At 35.3% G+C, this 22,201-nt stretch overlaps 2 protein-coding genes and 1 pseudogene across 2 annotated transcripts; 2 read left to right on the top strand and 1 right to left on the bottom strand.

The window, feature by feature from the left end:
• Positions 1–1,035: 1,035 nt before the first annotated feature.
• LOC139902613 (uncharacterized) lies at positions 1,036–3,927 on the top strand. Its single transcript, XM_071885221.1, has 2 exons — positions 1,036–2,662; positions 2,750–3,927. Exons 1-2 carry the CDS (start codon positions 1,036–1,038, stop codon positions 3,925–3,927), a joined length of 2,805 nt encoding a protein of 934 aa, XP_071741322.1.
• A 400-nt stretch (positions 3,928–4,327) lies between these two features.
• Positions 4,328–8,674, top strand: LOC139903001 (uncharacterized). Its single transcript, XM_071885755.1, has 7 exons — positions 4,328–4,448; positions 5,029–5,085; positions 5,176–5,226; positions 5,444–5,497; positions 5,616–5,657; positions 5,810–5,931; positions 6,143–8,674. Exons 1-7 carry the CDS (start codon positions 4,427–4,429, stop codon positions 6,221–6,223), a joined length of 429 nt encoding a protein of 142 aa, XP_071741856.1. The 5' UTR covers positions 4,328–4,426; the 3' UTR covers positions 6,224–8,674.
• A 1,067-nt stretch (positions 8,675–9,741) lies between these two features.
• On the bottom strand, positions 9,742–12,993 carry LOC139899337 (isoamylase 2, chloroplastic-like; annotated as a pseudogene).
• Positions 12,994–22,201: the final 9,208 nt, after the last annotated feature.

The following is a 22,201-nucleotide window of genomic DNA, read 5'->3' as shown; positions in this document are numbered from 1 at the left end:
TTTTTTTCAAAAAAAAAATTTTTGAATTTTTTTTTATGTTTCCGATTTCCGTTTTCATTTTCAGACTCACGTTCCCAATTGAAGTTTTCGGATTCGCAATGCGAAAAAAAAAATTTTAAAAAAAAAATTTCGAAGCAAAAATTTTGAATTTTTTTTTCCAATCACATGTGATTTTCACGCCACATGTCGCGATCTCATTGATTCCTTGGATCTTAATTTAATTTATGGATTCAAATGAATATTTTTTTTAGAAAACGCGCGTTGAAAACATTCGACGAAAACGCCATGCAAAAACCGCGCTGAAAACGCGCGCCGAAAAACGCCTGCCAAAAACGCGCTGCGAAAAACTCGCGCCGAAAACGCCTGCGAAAACGGGGGTTGAAAACGCCCTGCAAAAACCGCGCCGAAAACGCGCGCTGAAAACCGCCTTCGAAAAATGCGCAACGAAAAACTAGCGCCAAAAACGCGCAATGAAAACGCGCGCCGAAATCTTGTGGTGAAAACGGGCATAAAAAACGTAGGACCCATTAGACCCGAACATAGGACCCGTTGGACCCGTTACTTTTTCCTTGTGATATAAGTAGTTCAATTTTGGACCCACAAGATATCTTATCCTTTATAAATTGAGACCCTTTTGGACCCTAATATTAAGACCCAATGAACCCATTTTTTAGACTATGGGTTTGATTTGCCAGACATAAATTTGGGGCAAAATTTGAAGGTTTTGGGCAAAATATGTTGGTTTGGGGGCAAAAAAAAAAAAAAATTCACCGGGGACAAAGTCTAAAAACTCAAAATTTTTACACTGAAAAAATCCACTAGGGGCGGCCGCCCCCTCTGCCCCCACACACTTTCGCCCCTGCACATTAATAAGGTCGTTTTACTCAATTCTTATTGTTGACTTTAAATAATTATCAAAGAGTTTATTTTTCATTCAGAGCAAATTTTATTCATAGGCTCGGTACTATTTTTAAATTATGAATCATCAGTGCTAAATCATTTAGTTTTATCAAAACACACCAACAACTAACAACTATGTATCTACATTTAGTTGTGGAAAAAGGGTGGGATATGCAAGTTGAAGGTCACAATATGTTCAAGGTTTCAAAGAAGTTAAAAGGGCTGAAAAAGGATCTTAAAAAGCTGAGTTGGAAAGAAGGGAATATTTTTGATAATGTTGTTGTTTTGAAATCCAAACTTAAAGAAAAGCAAGCCCTTATTGACAAGAATCCTTTTGATGTCACATTGAGAAATGAAGCTATAGAAATTTTAAATAAATACCAAGATGCCTTAAAAGATGAAAGAAAGTTGCTGCAACAGAAAGCTAAAATTAAATGGCTTTCAGATGGTGACAAAAATACAGCTTATTTTCATGATATTTTAAAGTCTAGGAAGCAAAAAAGTAGAATTGTTGGTATTTGTGATGAGTTGGGAAATAGATATGAAGGAGACCAGATACCAATTCAATTTGTTAAGCATTTTCAGTCTTTTTTTGGAGAAGCTAGAAATGTGGTCCCTATTGATGAGTTAGGCAATATTTTCTCTAATAAGTTGACTGAGCATCAAGCTGCGTACATGGTAAGAGAGGTGTCTGATGAGGAAATAAAAAGTGCAGTTTTTGACATTGATAGTGACAAGGCAGCTGGGCCTGATGGGTTTACATCTCATTTTTTCAAAAAGGCTTGGCAGCATATTATAGGTGATGAGGTCTGCATAGCTATAAAAGAGTTTTTTAGGAATGAAAAGTTGCTAGGTGAATGGAATGCTACAATGATAGCTTTGATTCCTAAAATTAACACTCCTAATAAAGTCTCCGATTTTAGACCCATTGCTTGTTGCAATGTGTTATATAAGAGCATTAGTAAGATCCTGACATCCAGAATTAAAGAAGGCCTGGATTCTGTTGTAAGTTGTAACCAAAGTGCCTTTATTCCTGGAAGACACATTCAAGATAATATATTGCTAGCTCAAGAATTGCTTAAAGGTTACAATAGGAAAAAAGGCCCTAAAAGATGTGCTATGAAGGTTGACATCCAGAAGGCATATGACACTGTAAACTGGGATTTTTTGAGTGAAATTCTGGTCAAATTTGGTTTTCATGATATTATGGTAAAGTGGATTATGACTTGCATAAGGTCTGCTTCTTTCACTGTATGTGTGAATGGTGTTAATCATGGTTATTTCAAGGGTGGGAGAGGTCTTAGACAGGGGGATCCTATGTCTCCTTACTTGTTTACTCTAGTTATGGAGGTTTTAAACTTGATCATGGTGGCTAGAACAAATGATAATAAAGATTTCAGATACCATTTTGGATGCAAAAAACTGAAATTAGTCCAGCTATGTTTTGCAGATGATCTATTGATTTTATGCCATGGAGATAGGAAATCTGTACAGGTGATTAAAAGTGTTTTGGAAGAATTTCAAAGTGTGTCTGGGCTCTCTCCAAATCTTCAAAAAAGTACTGTCTTTTTTGGTAGTGTAGATGAAGGTGAAAAACAAGCTATTCTGAATATTATGCCATTCTCAGTAGGAAAACTACCAATGAAATATCTTGGTGTCCCTTTGCTAGCTAAAGGGTTGTCTGCAACAGATTGTAAATACCTTACTGATCAGATCAAAAGAAGAATTGAAGGGTGGCGAAATAGGCATTTGTCTTTTGCTGGTAGGCTTCAGCTTATTGCTTCAGTTTTGGCTTCCTTACAAGTTTAATGGGCCTCTGTATATAATCTTCCTATTGGTGTGGTCAAAGATATTGAAAAATTATTCAAAGGCTTTTTATGGTGTCAAGGTGAGCTAACTAAAGGAAAAGCAAAAGTGGCATGGAAAGAAATATGCAAGCCAAAGGACCAAGGGGGATTGGGTTTGAAAGATATTAAAAAGTGGAATGATGCTTTACTCACTAAACAGCTGTGGAAGATTGTGGGTCAAAATGACTCTTTGTGGGTAAAATGGGTAAACATTGTTAAGCTTAAAAATCAAAGTATTTGGAATGTGGAACCTGGGCCTAATGATAGTTGTGGATGGAAAAGAATTTTGGAGCTTAGAAATGTGATTAGGAAGCATACTTTTCATACCATAGGTGATGGTTCATCTCTTTCTCTTTGGTATGATAAATGGGATGAATTTGGGCCATTATGTGAGCATATTTCTCAAAGGGACATCCATGAAGCTAGACTAAATACCAATTTAAAGGTTGCTGATATGGTTATGGATAATCAGTGGAGTTGGCCTATTGAGTGGATGAATAAGTTTCCTATTCTTCATAATATTAGACAACCTAGTCTGGAAATTAATATGAAGGACAAGGTGTTATGGGTGTGCAATAATATGAAGAAAGTCCAATTTTCCATTAAACAAACATGGGAAGATCTCAGGGAGGATAGTCCAAAGGTTGATTGGAATCATGTAGTCTGGTATAGTCAAGCTATTCCTAAGCATTCCTTCATTTTATGGCTGGCTATAAAAGGTAGATTGCTGACTCAAGACAGGATTCTGAAATGGAATCCTACTGGAAATTATATTTGTGATTTGTGCAGATGTTGTTTGGATTCCCATGAGCACTTGTTCTTTCAATGTATGTATGCAAAGAAGGTCTGGGGTTCTATGAAGGTTTTGTTGATGCTGATAAGCCTAAATGATAATTTTGGTGACATTATTAATATGCTCAAGTCCAGTCCTTACAAAAGAAATATATGGAGTATTATTCATAGATTGGTGTTGGGGGCAACTGTCTATTATATATGGCAGGAGAGAAACTGCAGAATTTTCAAGCAATCGTCTAGAAGTGATGCTGAGCTGATTGATATTATTCAGTTGAATGTTCGTTTGAAGCTGTGTGAGTTGAAGGTTAAGAATTCAAGGGGTGTTCAAGTTGCTGCTAGAGTTTGGAAGCTTAAATGGGAGAATGGTGTCTTAAAGTTAGCCTAGTTTGTTTAGGCTAGGTTTTGCCTTTTTTGGTCGTGTATTTGTTGTCTGGTGGGCCTGTTGGGCTGCACATTGTTGTTTTGGTTTGCCGATTTGGCTTTTAATTAAAAAAAAAAAAAATGTATCTATATATACGTGGATGGTAATATCATATTGTTATTTGTGTCAGATCAATGTTCATATTCTTTAGGGAATTGATATTTCCAAACTTGTATTTGATAGATACACACAAATTCACTAAGTTACGTTTAATGATGTGTTATATAAATTTTCTATTTCAAAATATTGGAGGGTATAACTGGAAAGTAACTACATTTATGTGTGGTCTATCAATTACATGTTTGGAATTATCACTTATATTTTTAACTTCGTTCGGTCTAATTTTATAAAACCACAAACCAAGTGGTCGAGGGTTACTCGCAAGCTTATTATATTATATTTTCTCTCTAAAATATATTTTATCTTATTTTTTTCTCTATAGCTTTCGCCGCCTCAAATCAACATGCCTCGCAGAAGCTCAGGTGGTAAGTATCATCAAACAATTAATTTGATTCGTTGATTTCATTTAATCGTTTCAATCATGTGACGATGACGATTCGGTTATTTTCGATTTATTGTGAAAGGAATTTGTAAACCATATTCATTATTTAGGGCTTTTTAGCCGGCACCCTGAAGTGTGTTTATTTGTCACAAAATCACAGACTTGATCGAGATTTAGCTGTATCTTTGCTATGTTGACTTGTTTTGAAATCGATTTAGCTGTAACTTTGCTATGTTGTTTAAGATGAAACAGTTAACTGTACGAAAAAGGATCCAATTTGGGGGGCGTTTGGATCAGCTTATTTATCTGGTTATCAGTTTAGTGTAACATCATTAGTCTAATAAGCTAATTTATAGTACTACTAGTTTATCAGCTTATCTTATTGAGTTAATTAAGCAATAAGCTTTGAGAGGATAGATTATAAGGCCTCTATGTTACTGGAGAGCTAGAGTGATTTTGCGCTGTGATATATTGGTTGACATATACATTGCTACATGTATGCACCTTACTTATAGTGGTTGTGGACTGATTAACAATAAAATGGGCGTCTGATTAATTTGCAGGTTTGAAAAAATGCAGCACAAATATCAACATGGGAACAAAACAAAAACCTATGAAAGGTATGATTCAGTTTCTGGCTTTTGGCAAGCTAGGCCTTGTGTTTATCACCTGATGCAGCATCTTTTTGTTTGTTTGTTTGTTTGTTTCAGTATGTTCAAATAAGAATAAGAAGAAAATCAAGGGGGTAGTAGATAAACAAGGTAGCCACTCGAATTTTTTTTGTAGGCTACTACAAAAATATGAAAGTTTAGTTACACTTCCATGTTCCTTTATATATATATATATATATATATATATATATATATATATATATATATATATATATATATAGTAATTGCTGCCTACATGTATGCACCTTTCTTCCTTCTTATTGTGGTTGTGGACTAATTAACAATAAAATGGGCGTGTGATTTGCAGTTATGGAAAAATACAGAAATATTATAATGGGAACAAAACAAAAACCTATGAAAGGTATGATTCAATATCGGTAATACTCCATCTTTGGACAATGTACGTCGTAAGTGTATTGTATCACCTGCCTTGTGTTTATCACCTAATGAAGCATCTTTTTGTTTGTTTGTAATTTCAGTATGTTCAAATAAGAAGAAAATTGAGGCGGTAGATAAACAAGGTATCCACTATCCACTTGAAACAACAATATCATTGTCTATCTTACTTACTGCACACTAACATTTGGAGTTATTTAAGTAGCTTGTTTATGTTCTTGGTTGCATAAGCCATAAGTTCTTGAGAGTATTTTTGGATTATATATATATATATCAGTTTATCTTGCTGATGCACCTATTTTGGATAAAAACGTCAAGTCTCCAAATGTGTACAAAGTTCCCTTGAAGGAAGAGGACCACAAAAGTTGGCTCGAGTTTAAGAAGCTTGATGAGTGGAGGGTATGTAGTACTACATTATATATATACCATGACCATATATATAATAATAATAATAATAATAATAATAATAATAATAATAATAATAATAATAATAATAATAATAATAATAATAATAATAATATATAATATATTAATATTATTTCGTCATTCTTTTACTTTTCACATACTTATATACATAATGTTGACATCCTACTGTCTTAATTATTGACAGGATCCACTTACCACAATACATGATAGATTGTGGAAGATACGATGCCCAGTTAAAGTTGATCATCCTTTTGTTGTTGTATAAGTAGATAGAATAGAGGAAGAGAGATATTGAACTTGTATGTTCTGGTACATTTGATATCACTACATAAGCTTCCATTATATAGGAAGAACAATTACATAATATATCCCTATACTATAACTAGAGTATAACCTTATACAATTATAGTTGTCTAATATTCCCCCGCAAGCTAAGGACGGGTAACAACCTGTAGCTTGGATCGTAACTGGAGAAATCTTGGTAAGGACAATGGCTTGGTGAAGATATCAGCAATCTGATCATCAGTAGTTATAAACTGAACTGAAAGTTTTTGTTGAGCAACTCTTTCTCGAACAAAGTGAAAATCAACTTCTACATGTTTTGTACGTGCATGAAAGACTGGGTTAGCTGAGAGATACGTAGCGTCAAGGTTATCACACCATAAGGTAGGAACCGATTTAACAGGAACACGAAGTTCACGTAATAGATCTTGAAGCCATGTTAGTTCTGCAACCGTGTCAGCTAGGGCTTTGTATTCAGATTCTGTTGAGGATCGAGAGACAGTCTTTTGTTTTCGAGCAGACCATGATACTAGGTTTGAACCAAGATATATAGCATATCCTCCCGTGGATCGACGGTCATCTGGACAACCTGCCCAGTCAGCATCAGAGAAGCTAGTCAGCGAGTTGTATGCTGAATCGGTATAGGCATGAAGCACTGTTCCGGAGTCGTGCATAAATCGTAAACCATAATTGGCAGTGCCTTGTAAATAACGGAGAATTCGTTTAACTGCTGACCAATGATTTATCGTGGGACAATGCATGTACTGACAGACTTTGTTGACTGCGAAAGTGATGTCCGGTCGAGACAATGTAACATATTGAAGGGCACCCACAATTTGACGATATTGAACAGGGTTGTCAAATGTTGCACTATCACCAAGAGCAAGTTTGGCGTTGGTTGTCATTGGAGATGAAACTGGTTTAGCATTAGATAAGTCGGCGCGTTCCAAAAGTTCACGGATGTATTTGCGTTGTGATAGAATCATGTCATTACCATTCCTTGTGACTTCAATCCCTAGAAAATAAGATAAGTTACCCATGTCTTTAATAGCAAATGAGCGGCTGAGACTTTGTACAACCTTATCTATTTCCTTTGTATCGTTCCCTGTTAAAATAATGTCATCAACATACACAAGCATATATAGAAGAGTGTTCCCATTAGAGTAGATAAATAAGGAAGTATCCGTTTTCGACCCATGAAATCCAAGAGAATGAAGTGCTGTAGAGAGTCGATGAAACCATGCTCTAGGTGCTTGCTTTAATCCATATAAGGCTTTGTGAAGGAGGCACACATGATTTGGTGTAGCTGAATTGACGAATCCCGGTGGTTGTTGTAGATAAACTGTTTCGTGAAGATCACCATGTAAAAAGGCATTTTGTACATCAAGTTGCCTGAGGGACCATTTCTGAGACACAGCCAAGGAGAGAACAACACGAATGGTTGTTGATTTTACAACGGGGCTAAATGTTTCCTGATAGTCGATGCCTGGTTGTTGTCGAAACCCTTTAGCAACTAAACGTGCTTTGTAACGTTGTACTGCCCCTGTTTGATCTCGTTTTAATTTGTATACCCACTTGCAATCAACCACATTAGAATTTGGAACACGAGGTACTAGTGACCAAGTACCATTCCGCACCAACGCTGAATACTCTTCAGTCATGGCTTTACGCCAGTGAGGATCTTTGTTAGCAATGGTAAAATTTGCTGGTTCAGTGTCGGACGAGGGACCTCTTGTATGATAGGAGGTGACCTTATGTTGGTGGATTTGTTTTGGATTGGGGCGAAGATTGGCTGGTCGAGAACGAGGAGGTGGCTCAGTGTTTGTGGTAATGGTGGTAGTCGTAGCAGTAGTCTGAGGTAGTTGGTTGTGACTTTGTTTAGGTAGTGATGAGGAGGTTTCTGAGCGACGATGATATGTGTGAATGATAGGTGGTTTGATCGTGCCGTGTCCAAGCGGTGTAGTGGTGGTATTTTGTGGTTCTGGTGGGACAGAATGAGTTTTAGGAACTGTGGAAGGTGAATCTTTAGTTTGTGAGGTAGGATTTGGATATTTAGAGATGTAGGGATTGACTGGATGTGTAGAAATGGTTGTATCAGATTGTGTAAAAGGAAAAGATTGCTCATTGAATCGAACATGACGGGCTATATAAATATGATCCGACTTTGGGTCGAAACATCGATAGCCATGATGGGCAGTACTGTAACCAAGAAATACACAAGGTGTAGATCGAAAATCCATTTTGTGGTTGTTGTATGAACGAAGATGAGGGTAGCATTGGCACCCAAAAACTCGAAGAAATGAAAAATCAGGTTTATGTTTGAACACATGTTCAAAGGGTGAGGTTGCTGAGTTTGTTCTGGATGGCATTCGATTGATAAGATATACTGCAGTTCTAAAAGCAAAATGCCAAAAACGTTGTGGTACATGTGATTGAGCGAGTAGAGTAAGACCGGTTTCAACAGTTGCTGAGTTTTCAAGCAATCGTCTAGAAGTGATGCTGAGCTGATTGATATTATTCAGTTGAATGTTCGTTTGAAGCTGTGTGAGTTGAAGGTTAAGAATTCAAGGGGTGTTCAAGTTGCTGCTAGAGTTTGGAAGCTTAAATGGGAGAATGGTGTCTTAAAGTTAGCCTAGTTTGTTTAGGCTAGGTTTTGCCTTTTTTGGTCGTGTATTTGTTGTCTGGTGGGCCTGTTGGGCTGCACATTGTTGTTTTGGTTTGCCGATTTGGCTTTTAATTAAAAAAAAAAAAATGTATCTATATATACGTGGATGGTAATATCATATTGTTATTTGTGTCAGATCAATGTTCATATTCTTTAGGGAATTGATATTTTCAAACTTGTATTTGATAGATACACACAAATTCACTAAGTTACGCTTAATAATGTGTTATACAAATTTTTCATTTCAAAATATTGGAGGGTATAACTGAAAAGTAACTACATTTATGTGTGGATCTACCAATTACATGTTTGAAATTATCACCTCTTCTTTAACTTCGTTCGGTCTAATTTTATAAAAACACAAACCAAGTGGTCGAGGGTTACTCGCAAGCTTATTATATTTTCTCTCTAAAATATATTTTATCTTATTTTTTTCTCTATAGCTTTCGCCGCCTCAAATCAACATGCCTCGCAGAAGCTCAGGTGGTATGTATCATCAAACAATTAATTTGATTCGTTGATTTCATTTAATCGTTTCAATCATGTGACGATGACGATTCGGTTATTTTCGATTTATTGTGAAAGGAATTTGTAAACCATATTCATTATTTAGGGCTTTTTAGCCGGCACCCTGAAGTGTGTTTATTTGTCACAAAATCACAGACTTGATCGAGATTTAGCTGTATCTTTGCTATGTTGACTTGTTTTGAAATCGATTTAGCTGTAACTTTGCTATGTTGTTTAAGATGAAACAGTTAACTGTACGAAAAAGGATCCAATTTGCCATGTTAAAACAAAGAGGCGTTTGGATCAGCTTATTTATCTGGTTATCAGTTTAGTGTAACATCGTTATTATATGAAATATATAATATTTTTACTTGTCATAATTACAAAAACCTAAATCCTTTATGATAAAATAAAGATTAAAGATCAAGAATAACAACAAAACATACCGGTACAAAGTGTATGGCGAGCGTTAACAATCTAATCTCCTAGCCTCAAGCAACACACAACTATGAGCCCCCATTTCATAACTAAGTGATCCCGGTATCTTCTCAAGAAAAGTTTCACCATTCGCAGAAAAAAATTCTGGGTAAGGAAGACTCGTGTCTACCAACCGGGCCCACACAAAACCTACACAAGGTGGCGGCAACATCACGGTTACTGGACCATCTCCGCCGTTAAAAGCAGCAAACATGTCACCAGTTAATTCATTTTCATCATCTTGGTCAACTCGGTCAACCCTTAAACTCATGGCTAAGAATTTACTACTGGGATCTTCCCAATTTGGTGGAGATAAATCCGGACCATACCATTCGATATTCTCGACCTTCAAAAACTCCCTACTCTGAAGAAGATCATTTCGTCTAACTTTTAACGCTTTCAAGAACGAAATGAACTGAATCATTTGATTAGCGAAACCTGTCTGTAACGCTTTCCAGTTGAACGGTTTTCGGTTCAAAGAACCCTTACCCCCTGATGACTGACCACATTCATCTCCCATATTCCACACAGGAACACCCAAAGAAATATATAAAATAAACACAAAATTACGAATTTGTTTGAGTCTAGTTTCAAGAACGGTTTTATTCTTTGTGGGGCCCTCTTCGCCACAGTTCCAACTTAACTCGTTAACATTACTAAAACTCACCGTATCAACAAGCGAAAACCCGTGGTTACGTGCCACGTAATTAAACGCAAAAGCGGGCCCACGACCGTTTAAAAATATATCACCGCTCCCACATAACCGAGTTGCAAGATTACTAACAAGACTCGCCTTTTAGAAAATTTCTCACATCACAACAAAACTTTGTATTCATTTCAGCCCATCTCTTCCAATGAGGAAAGTTGAAATCTTTTATAGATTTGTGAATTGGGTCGAAAGAATCAGCGATAAGTTTGACTTTTGAGAGTATTGGGTCAAACGTGATCGCTTCGATTAAAGGTGGGCGAGAAAGATTTTCGCCATCCAACCCACGTAACATTGAAGAAGCATTGATGAAACTAAACCCGTCGATATGGTACTCGATCACCCAGTGTCTAAGGCTATCAAGGATCAGTTGTTGAACAACCGGGTGGGCACAGTTGAGGGCATTTTTGTCAATATAATAAGTCGGTTTATCTATTTTGGACAACGATGATTCTGCACAAGTATGCGTGAACACAACTTCAAGAAAAACTTCGATCCCGTTTGCGTGTAATCTCTTTACCATTTCTTTCATTGAATTAGGAGGTCCAAACGAATTATGTGGTGAAAAGAAATGGGAAGGGTAATACGGTCCTAATTTCTTATCAAATGGGACTACTGGTTCTAACAATGTTGCATTAACACCTAAATCTTTAAAGTGGTGTAACTTTTCATTAACACCCAAAAACGTCCCACCGATATCGTTTGTTAAGTTGCTAGATGCATCTCTCGTGAAGTCGTTTACATTTAACCGATAAACGATCAGTTTCTCCATGGGAAACTTAGGGCTGACATCACCACTCCAATCGAAACTAGGTTCTCTGCAAATTTTCCCAAGAAAATTTTCTTCTATAACTTTAGCATACGGATCTAATAAAACCGAACTCACATTAGACTTTCCTTGACTATCAACTCTACATCGATAACCATAAGACGCAAAGTTCATGGCACTATCTAATGATGCGTGCCATATGTCACCAGATCGATTAATGTAAGGATCTAGATCAATCTCTAAAGCAGGCTGTTCTTTTGAATCGTCATCAAATAGGCACAAAATCACACTTTTTGCGGTTCTAGAAAAAAGAGCAAAATTGATAGAACCATCAGCTGAATACGAAATACCGAGAGGGGCGGGACGCCCGGATTTTATCCCCACCGGGAAACAGAACTTTGTATTTCTATGGCTTTTGATTTCAATCTTTTCGCCATTAAGTGAATATTCTAACAAAAATGAAACATAAAAAGGAGCTAAGCTTGCATCAAACTCCAATTCAACTGAATTTTTCACAAAAATCGTTTCAAAGAGTCTAGAATAACTCGACTGCAAAGGTATTAGTGACGATGAATCAGATCTGAATATTCCCCAATTCATAATCAACACATCATCATTACCATTAAGTTGCAAAGAGGAAACTTCAATATTAACTCCATACTTTCCATCTTTTAACCTAGTAATAATAACCTTTACATGTCCACCCTTCTCTGTCCTAAATAAATAAGTGGCTAACTTATCAACTGTTTGAATAATTGGAAAAGTGGAAGCAGCCAAAACTCGTATTCTACGATTATTGTATGAACCTTTTAAGACATTCTTCACAATCTCTCCAAAAACAAGGCTATGATCCACATCCCATCTTCCTAAACTTTGAGCAACATTTTTACCATATTTACAACTATCAACATAAGTTAACTTGGAGTGTTTGATAGCTCCACTGGCTACGCAGGGAGACTGAGTTGCACAAGATATTGAAAGCATTGTCATTTATATGTCTGAATCAATGAAGTATTAAAGTCTACAACCCCAAACACATAAATTGCAGAATTTACTACTCAGTTCTTGTTCTTTCTCTGTTTGTAGTAAGAAGAGTCAGTGAAAAATCACTTTCAGGCCTGCTTACAGCAACAGTAAAAAAAATTGGGAAAATTACATAAAAAGGTAACACAATTTCCTTATTTAGGACCTATAAATGATCTCCATTGGAAAATAGGATTATTATAAGTTCAATTTAAATACAAAGAAAGAAAGATAATATGCAACTAAAATTGAGGTTAATTTGGACAATTATAATGAAAAGATTTTAACAATTTTACAGATTTTAAATGAGAATCCTACCTAAAAGTTCGCCCGAAATTCAACAAAATACATCGAAATCTTTGATTAGTTAGAAAACCTTTGATTAACATCATCAAGTATTAAATCTGGAAATTACGAATCTAGAACATTTATTTATACATAATCATAAGAAATGAACAAAATAGTGAGAACTAGAAAAGAAAATACTTACAGCATTGAGTGAGATTTATGATTAGTTGAATCTGTGTATCAGGGTGAAGATGATGAACAAAATTGAGTTTGTGTGAATTTTGGGATTTTAAGTTGAAGATAGAAAGTGTGGAAATGTGCGAAATTCGAAATTAAATCTCTCACTGTTTTTGAGAGCCGCATATATTTATTTTATGAAAGAAAGAAAAATCATGATTTTTCAAGAATATGGCAAAAAATATTGTTTCACTAATTCTTTTTCTTTTTGCGCTGGTCTTAGACGAGTTGTCTTAAAAGTATACAAGTATCCCTTGGTGCTTGATTTTTGCTGGTGATATTGTTTTAGTATCGGAATATCAGGATGAGCTAAATAGAAGGCTGGAATAATGGAGGAATGCTTTAGAACAAAATGGACTGTGGATTAGTAGACATAAATTGTTGTTATTGTTGTTGTGATTTTATACTGTTACTATAAAAATATGTCTATAGTAAATTTTGTGGTCGATATTTTGAAATGCGACCCCAACTACTAGGCTCTCTAGTGATGGTTTTAAAAAAAACTTATTTAAGTAGATGGAATTTGATATCCAAGCTAACTCGTAAAATATATTTGTTTTTATGTTGAAAAAAAAAAAAATATATTTGTTTTTATGTTGAAAAAAAAAAACTTATTTAAGTAGATAGATCAATTGGATATTGATGGCTAAGTGATATCGAATTAGCTATACTGATTAGATTTTTCCGAAGAGACAAAATCACAATTATAGTTTTACTTTGTAATAACTCATTAACTCATTACAATAAATAAATACCCACCGTCATTTCTTTCTTCCCTCTATTCACGCAAGAAGATCGTCTATCTTATTTGCTATTATTTGAGTTTTCTTGTTAATGTCAATTCATCCTAAGTTATTTCATTTACGCTCATATGGGACTTGACCATTCTAACGGAAATAGTTCTGATTGAAAACATGTTTGGTCATTCACATGGTGTACATATTTCTCTTGTAAACTTGTAGCCATCAAGTATAGAAATTAGCACTTACAAAGTTGTAGTTAACACTGGAACTGTTTAAACTAGCTTAAACTACTAATAAATAGAAGATTAAATTATAAGCTTCAATAAGTTATCACAAACTTGTCGGCCAAACATATAATGGTTGCAAATGCCAACCAAGAGGGGAGAATGAATGGCTTCGGAATCGACTGGTTCGGAGGAGACTAGTGGAGGGGACTTCAATAAAAACCTCATCAGCCTACCAAATGGAAATATTTTAGGCTTTCTGTTTACGAAGTTTCAATTAAATGAAGTATTGACAACTGTTTACTAGCAAAAAGTAGCTATCGTAAAATCAGTTATAAGTTAAATTCCACCAAAAGTTTGGCACATTCTACAATATTACATTACATCTAGAAAACAATTGAAATGTCTTTATCTATATCTTGGCATTTCAAAAGCATGTTGAAAAACACATTTGATATGAATTGGTGTTAACTGCCATTGATCAGCTGAACAACTTGGTTTCCCTCTCCATAGGAATGCCATTTTTATGACTCACTCTTGACTCAGTTCCGAGTTACATACATTCTTCAACTCAATAAATACCAACTCATAGCCATAGCCTGTTCTCATTTGTAATCACCATCAGGTCTGCTTTTGAACCTCCATTGTATGTCTCTGAAATAAATTCAAAACCATTTTAGATCAAGAAAAACATAACAAACCGAATCCAATTTCAAACTGCTGAAATACCAATTTTGTCCTCGGAAGTATCATCTTCATTAATTTCTTGTTTACCATCTCTTTGAAATATCCTTTTTGTTGCAACTAGTGGACTGTCTTCTTCTCCATCAATCACTGTTGGTTTCTCAAATTCTGTTGACTCCTTGAAAACCGGATGCACGTACGCATCCTCGAGATAAACTTTGAAGTTAAGATTTGGTTCTGTCGCACGTTCTAGTGTATCTTTTTTGATTATCCTGTAATCAATATAGATTCATGTAACCATCAAACGAACAAATGGGCTGCAACACCTTTTACTATTGTATGGAGCGACGTTAAATTATTTAGGTTCTAAAACATATAACGCATACGTTTAACTTGCCATTATGTGTATAAAATTTTTTTATGTAGCAAAAAACATATAAATATATATTTTTAAAACATAAATACACATAATATGAAATTTCAAAGTTCGCCCCATACAATAATTAAAATGGTAAAGTTTTGACTTCAAATCACAGCTAAAAACTACGGTAAAAGTTATTATTAGCCCAAAACTATAAGCTTAAACTTTGAACACTTATAGTTGTGGCTACCAATAACTTCCACTGTGGTTTTAACTTATGAAATGAAGTTACAACAAGGGTAGTATTGTCTTTTCAAATGGATGTGGGTGTTCGTATGTTTAACCTCTAACGGAAAACGTCTGAACAGAGATTCAAATCTGCCTTTACAAAATCTAAAGAACCAGAAGGTCAAAATCGGAAGAGGAATCATGAAATATGTAGCATTAGCTGCATTCTTTGTGTTCAACAATCCTAAGAACATAAACTGTGAAATTATCAATCCAATGATTATTCAGCGATGAACATCTGGCCAAAATGTTGCGCCACTCTCGTACTTCTGATCGTACACATTGATAATCTAAAAAGAATAATACCAAAAAGGTATAAGTTGCCGAACGATCTATCTTTTGGTACATAAGCATATACCCATATCTAAGAGATACAACTAGGCCAACCCGACACATTTTGAAGTGAAAATAATCACCCATTTAACTCTTTTTAAAGATATAGTAAGAAGCTTACATGATGGCGAAAAACGAGATAGGCGAAGCCAAAAAACACAACGATGAATGGGAGTAGTATAGGGGTGACCGCTGAGTACACTAATCCAAGCAAGAAGTACAACTGTATACGAGGCTCTGATACTGCCCAAGTCAAGGAACCAACATTCATTGCTTGCTCTCTGTCCTTTTCGGTCTTCACTAAAAACGTGTTTTTTAAGTGAAACATGATCAACGAGACCATTCTGAAAATCTCTGCCGCAATGCCCGACCAACCATCTACCATGACATACGTTATAAAGAACGTGGCTTTCATTGGGATCGATACACCAACAGTTTTTGGACCCCTGTATTTAGTAACATTACACAACAATAATGAGGATAAATAGGGATGGTAAAATGGGCAGGTCACGCATATTGGGTTATGGTTTGTATTGAAACGGTTCATATTTTAAAATGGGTTCAATCATGGCTAAGATAAACAAGTATGGGGAGCTACGAATCTGATGGGATAAAAAAAAAGGGGTAAGTAAACGTGTTATGTTGAAGCAAAAAATTAGATAAAAATGCGGTACTTGAATCAGCTTACCATGGCCGTAATATAATTTTGAATTAGCAACACAGGTACACAGATCATTGTTATAATCCGTGTACATCCATATATGAGATCTTCACTAATCACAAGAGAGAGAACCAAAAAGTATATAACAAAAGCCCATATAACAAAGACATAAAGATTTGTTACGTCAAGTGTCAAAAATTTGAGCAAACTAGCAGTAGAAGCCCCAAATAAAACTACTGCTACCACAAGAAGTGAGGCCCTTGCTATAGAATGCAAGTAACCAGCTCTAGTGAAAAAATGTTGCAGCCTACCAACCGAGGCAGTACATATTCAAAAACAATGACCAACAATCTTAAGTTCAACCAGAAGGGCCTCATTTTGGAAATCAAATTAACGCAGAGAAGAAAAAATATGGTGGTCGTCCAACCACCCATATATGTAGTTGCACCCTGTATCAAGAGCACCTTGAAGATATTTAAATTTTTATGTAATTTGCACGATGACGATGACGAAGACGAATAATTTTCATGTAATTTTATTTTTAACTCTATGTTTTAATTTAAATTATTGTAATGTTTTTAATTTTTAATAAAAGTTTAGTTGTATTTAAATAAGTATTTAATTTTAGAAATAATTAAAAAAATGGAAGGAAGGAGTGTCAATGTTGGAAGTGTTTAGTCCTGGGTTTAGTCATGGGAAAGAAGTTTTGATGTGGCGCTGATGTGGCACCCATGACTAAGATGGGAGGAACTACTCCATTAGGAGCACTCTTAGCGCACGATCGGAACATCATTTCGTGGTTCAAACTAGAGCTATTAACAAACCGAATACGAGTCGAGCGGTAAGAAGTTGAGCTTGACTTGTTCAAAAATTACTTTGTTTGTTTGAACTCGACTCGAACTCGATAACATCATTTAAACTCACAACTAAAAATGAAACAACCCCAATCCGTTTAACCAAAAACGGAGTACTTTTTTCTTTTTATAAGTTAAGTCCCAATAACACCCAAGTATACAAACCATTTCAAAATAGTTATCCATATACAATTTATCATAATAACACGTTAAACGTTTTATCTCGACTCTTGGTTTACAATGACACCATATGTAGCAACCCGGCAAAATCGTCATTGACGGCGCCGACTGCTTAGGTCCCGTTGCGTGGTCATAGTCCCTATATGAGACTCGTTTGACCAAAATTATGTCGCATTCATTTGAAACGTACAAGACTTGCAAAGTTTAGTTTACAAACAATTCGACAACAAGTTTAAGATTACAAAAATTGTAAAGTATAAATGAAATAACTTGCGACATAATATAAGTTGAAAATCACAGTTGCTATAAATAGCGTAAGTATGTATGCTTTAAGGTTTAATCCAAAAGTGCTATCACTAGCGTATGCATGTATGCTTGACCTCAAGCAAGTAATCAAAGTGTGCGGAAGCATGTATCAAGTAGCCGAGTATGAACCTGAGAAACATATAGAAAACTGTCAACGAAAAACGTTGGTGAAATCATAGGTGTATTTGTAAACGTTGTTTTTGAACCATAAGATTTAGTATTCCCATAGTTGATTATCAAAATCGTTTGCATTCCAAAAGTATTGTTCGCGAGCACCCAATTATCAAGACTTAACGTTTCCTTCCATAGAACCCCATCACAATAGTGTTAGAACATACACTGTTTCTCGAAAATATATTTCATCCGTAGACGGTAGCGAACCGTCCGAAATGAGGGTTTGTCAAACCCGTATGGCCACACAATATAAGTTCTCGCTTACACCCTGCAAGTGTAACTAATGATAATCGAATTGAGGATTTTTGTTCTAACTCGCTGTGGAATGTTTGTTTTCCTTGTACTTGTGTTCAAAGTATAAAAGTAAGTAGTACAAAATGTAACAAAGTATATTTCTCAGCCCACAATTTAAAAGTATAAAAAGTTGTTGAAAAGGTGGGACTATGATCTCACCTCGAGTGCACGAGTATAAATGTACTTCACAAAGTAAACGTGTGCATGAAAGTTGCTTAGCCTTGACCTAAACAAATAAGTTGTATCAATTAACCGGTTACGACACAAGGTCGGGTGAAATGTGTTCAATTAGTCCTATGGCTCATTACGACTCGATTATATAGCATGTGAATCACGTTGTCAAGTTTCATGCAAGAATCAAGTATAAAATAAGATTAGAACGATTGTATAAGTGTTTTGTTAAGTTTGACTAAAAGTCAAACTTGGTTAAAGTCAATGAAAAAGTCAACGGGGTCGGGTCGGGTCCCGAACTATTTTTCTGAGGTTTTTATTCATATATAAGCATGTTAGAACAAGTTACATGTGAATCGGAGGTGCGTAGCATAGCAAACATTTTTCGAAATTTGACAAGGTAGGTCAGAACCCAAACACGGCTATTGCCGCGCCGCGGCCAGAGGTGTCGCGCCGCGACATTAGGCGTGGCCTGGTACCTGGTCAGTTTCAAAAGTTCAAGTCTTGATCCAAAATTCAATTTAGCACAAAACGCAAACCGTAAACACTTAGAATACGCATCTTATATCATTGGAAAGCTCTTTTGACAAGGAATACAATTAACTACCTTTCACCAAGCAAAAACATCAATTACAATAACCGAAAACTCGTCAATTGATCAAGAAAGGTTTATTTTCAAAGTTTCAAGTTCGTAAAACGTATTTTATGATTCGGGAATCCAATTTACACATACGATATGACGTTTTGAAGGTAATGAAACATACATTACAACTAAACACTTACTAATAACATTTCATGGCATTCGAAACATCAAAAGCTCATTTTAAGTCTATCAAATCCTAACCAAAATCCACAAAAATCAATATTCATGTTTTTGAAGTTTTCTTAATCAACCTACGCATCAAATTGAAGCTAGTGATACTAGTAACACAATTAAAACATGAACTTTAACAATTTAACAACATTAACTCATCCAAAATCAAAGATTAAGCACACCCATTTCAATTGTTCATACTAGTTACTCAAAACAACAAATCGAGCAAGTAAATCATATATTCATGCTAGACACGAGCCATAGACACTAACTAACACCATTTCAAATCAAAAAAACACGAATTTAGAGAAATCTAAAGTTTTAGAAATGTTACCCAAACGAGATGAAGTTGGTATCAAATTGTAGAGGATGAAGAGAGGATTCCAAATACGTAATTTGTTTTGATGTTGGCCTCCTAGATCGAATTTAGATGATGAATGATTGAATTGGGTAAATGTGTGTGTGTTCTTGCTAGAGAGAAAGAGAGAGAAATGGAGATGATTGAATGGTGGTGATTGGGGTGGACTAGTTGACCTAGTCAACTAGTTTGCCCCGTGTCAATTTTAGTCCCTCGAGTTTAGAAGCGGGTGCGGGATTTTACCGAACGAATATTTTGAAAACACTCGAGTAAACGAGTGATGTTATAATTAAGTAACGGAAATATTATGAACGTTAGTCAACGGAAACTACGAATTTAGATAACGGAAGATATTATCAAAAAAAAAAAGACGGTCGTTAAAATAATTTAACTGAAAAATGCGGGATGTTACATTACCTACACCTTAAAAGAAATTTCGTCCCGAAATTTAGTTGGAAGTAGTAGTCGTTGTTTCTTCCTCGAGATCTTGTGTTGCCAATTCTACGAATAAGTGAAGTTACTTCCTTGGGCATTTCAACGAACTTTGACAGTCGGGATTTTTTTTTTTTTTTTTTTTTTTTACATTGGTTTAAAGTTTGGTTTCACGATTTACAGTTTCAACCGGTCCTCCTAGGAAGTGAAGTTTATCGTTGATAGTAAGTTCGTCGAAGAGGATAACAAGTTCTTGTTTCGCAAGACACGCCTTTAAGTTTGATACACAGAATGTAGGGTGAACGGAATTTGTTTGAGTCGGAAGTTCGAAACGGTAAGCAACGGGTACAAAACGCCCCAAGATTTTAAAAGGATCAAAATATCGAGAATTTAGCTTTCTACATTTTCGACACGGATTACACCTTTTCAAGGCGCGACTTTTAACGTTACGCGATTTCCCACATGGATTTCGAAAGGTTTACGTCTAACATTGGCATATCTCCTTTGGCGACTACGGGCCGTCTCGAGCCTTTCTCGGATTGGGACGATTTTAACGGTTACTCCATGAATGAGTCCAGGTTCGGTGACTTGATTATCATTTACTTGGTTCTACAAAAGGAGAATGACGTTTCCGGTCATATAAGATTTCAAAAGGTGTGACGTTAAGACTTGAATGATAACCATCGTTGTAAGAGAATTTGGTTAAAGGCAAAAACTTTTCTCAAGTAAATTTGAAGTTGATAACGCAAACTCGTATTATGGTTTTCAAGGTTTGAATCATGTGTTTGCTTGGTCCGTCGGTTTGTGGATGATACGCGGTACTCATGTTTAAACGTGGTCCCGAAGCTTTTTGTAAGGCACTCTGAAATCTAGAAGTGAAATGAGAATCTCGATCCGAAACGAGGTACATTTCTTTAAGGTATATTTGAAAGAGTTTGTTAGGACGTGAAAACGTTTGTTGGAACAAGTTTCTGTTTCTCAAGAATTTCGCGCCGTGGAAGATTTATCGGTTTCCGAAAATGTTCGATAGGACTATTCACCCTCGAGGCGAATACTAGTATAGTGTGAAGAGTCTTTCTCTCCATTGAGAATTTAGATAAAATATTTCCTTAAACGGAAGTACTAGTGTAAGGCGAGAGAAGTTTTCGCCTCGATGTGAGCATACCAAGCATTTTGTAGTTCGTCTATAAAAACTATAAGAAACGAGATAGTACACACGTGTAACATATGTTTGAAGTCGAAAGAATTTGTCATTCATTCGGAAGCATCAATATGGTTCCACAATAATCGAAGATGTGTCCCGGGTATGGTTGTTATCAGTATTCTCGGAGTTTTCGGATGTTCAAACAAGAAAAATAAAGTCATGTACATGGCACATGGTGGTGATTAGGTTGATCGAGTCCAACCACCATCATGTGTCATTAGAACTTTGGTATGACTTACCGTAATATAACCACGTTGATCGAGTGTCGTTATATTACGCTAACTCATACCTCCATTCCCACATCACTCTATAGATTCAAGTTCGTGTAATCGTGAAGTTTAAAATAAACAAAGTGTAACGACGTCTCTAACGTGACTCGTATTGAATCGAAAGAATTAGTGCAACTATAAAGAAGCGTTCCCCGAGGGAAGTGTATAAATGATTGTTCACGTCAATGCGGTTCAAGTCAAACAATAATGTCTTTAGGCGCGAAAAGAGCAACGAATCATGATAACGAGTAGTACGCAATCGTAGTGATAAGTAGTGACGACGATACTCACCTAGAGTAGTGATGGCAGTAACAAGAAGTGTGTGATGACCCGGGAATTTCCGACCAAATTTAAACATAATCTTATATGATTCGACTCGATAAGCAAAGTCTATTAAACCGAGTCTCATTATGTTTGAACTATTTCATGATAACATTTGACATTTAACTATTTCCGACGATTCACGAACCTTTAATTGTAACTAAGAATGTAAATATAAATAATTATATATAAAACTAATTATATTAGTATTAATGAACTATTAAGTAATTTTGTTATTATAAAAGATAACATTTAATAACTAAAGATTTTCATTTTGAATATATATAGTATATTGTATATAAATGATTCAAACATATTTTACCAACGTTATCAAAATATTAAATGTACAATGTTATACTTTGTAGTTAATTGTTTAATATACATAATTAATCATCTACTCAACATTTAAAACATGATTTTATATATATGGTAGTATACATATATACATAAATATAACTATATATATATGATTTTATACATAATTATTATATTATGTATATGTAGAAATTTATAATATATCTATGATGAAATAATGTACTATTTTAATAAATATATATAATACTTACATATATAAAACATTTATATTTTTCATAATTACATACATAAGTATAATATAAT

Source organism: Rutidosis leptorrhynchoides, chromosome 3 (genome assembly GCF_046630445.1).
Source record: "Rutidosis leptorrhynchoides isolate AG116_Rl617_1_P2 chromosome 3, CSIRO_AGI_Rlap_v1, whole genome shotgun sequence".
Classification (NCBI taxonomy): Eukaryota; Viridiplantae; Streptophyta; class Magnoliopsida; order Asterales; family Asteraceae; genus Rutidosis; species Rutidosis leptorrhynchoides.
Note: the sequence above shows the minus strand (reverse complement) of the source record. Positions and strands in the feature narration are given on the sequence as shown.

What these genes read in the sequence shown, in the direction of transcription:
- LOC139902613 (XM_071885221.1), top strand. Translation starts at nt 1,036, where the DNA reads ATGTATCTACATTTAGTTGTGGAAAAAGGGTGGGATATGCAAGTTGAA. An exon ending in TAGGCATTTGTCTTTTGCTG is followed by an intron (nt 2,663 to 2,749) that starts GTAGGCTTCAGC and finishes GTGTGGTCAAAG; the next exon opens with ATATTGAAAAATTATTCAAA.
- LOC139903001 (XM_071885755.1), top strand. Translation starts at nt 4,427, where the DNA reads ATGCCTCGCAGAAGCTCAGGTG. An exon ending in TGAGGCGGTAGATAAACAAG is followed by an intron (nt 5,658 to 5,809) that starts GTATCCACTATC and finishes TATATATATCAG; the next exon opens with TTTATCTTGCTGATGCACCT. An exon ending in AGAAGCTTGATGAGTGGAGG is followed by an intron (nt 5,932 to 6,142) that starts GTATGTAGTACT and finishes AATTATTGACAG; the next exon opens with GATCCACTTACCACAATACA.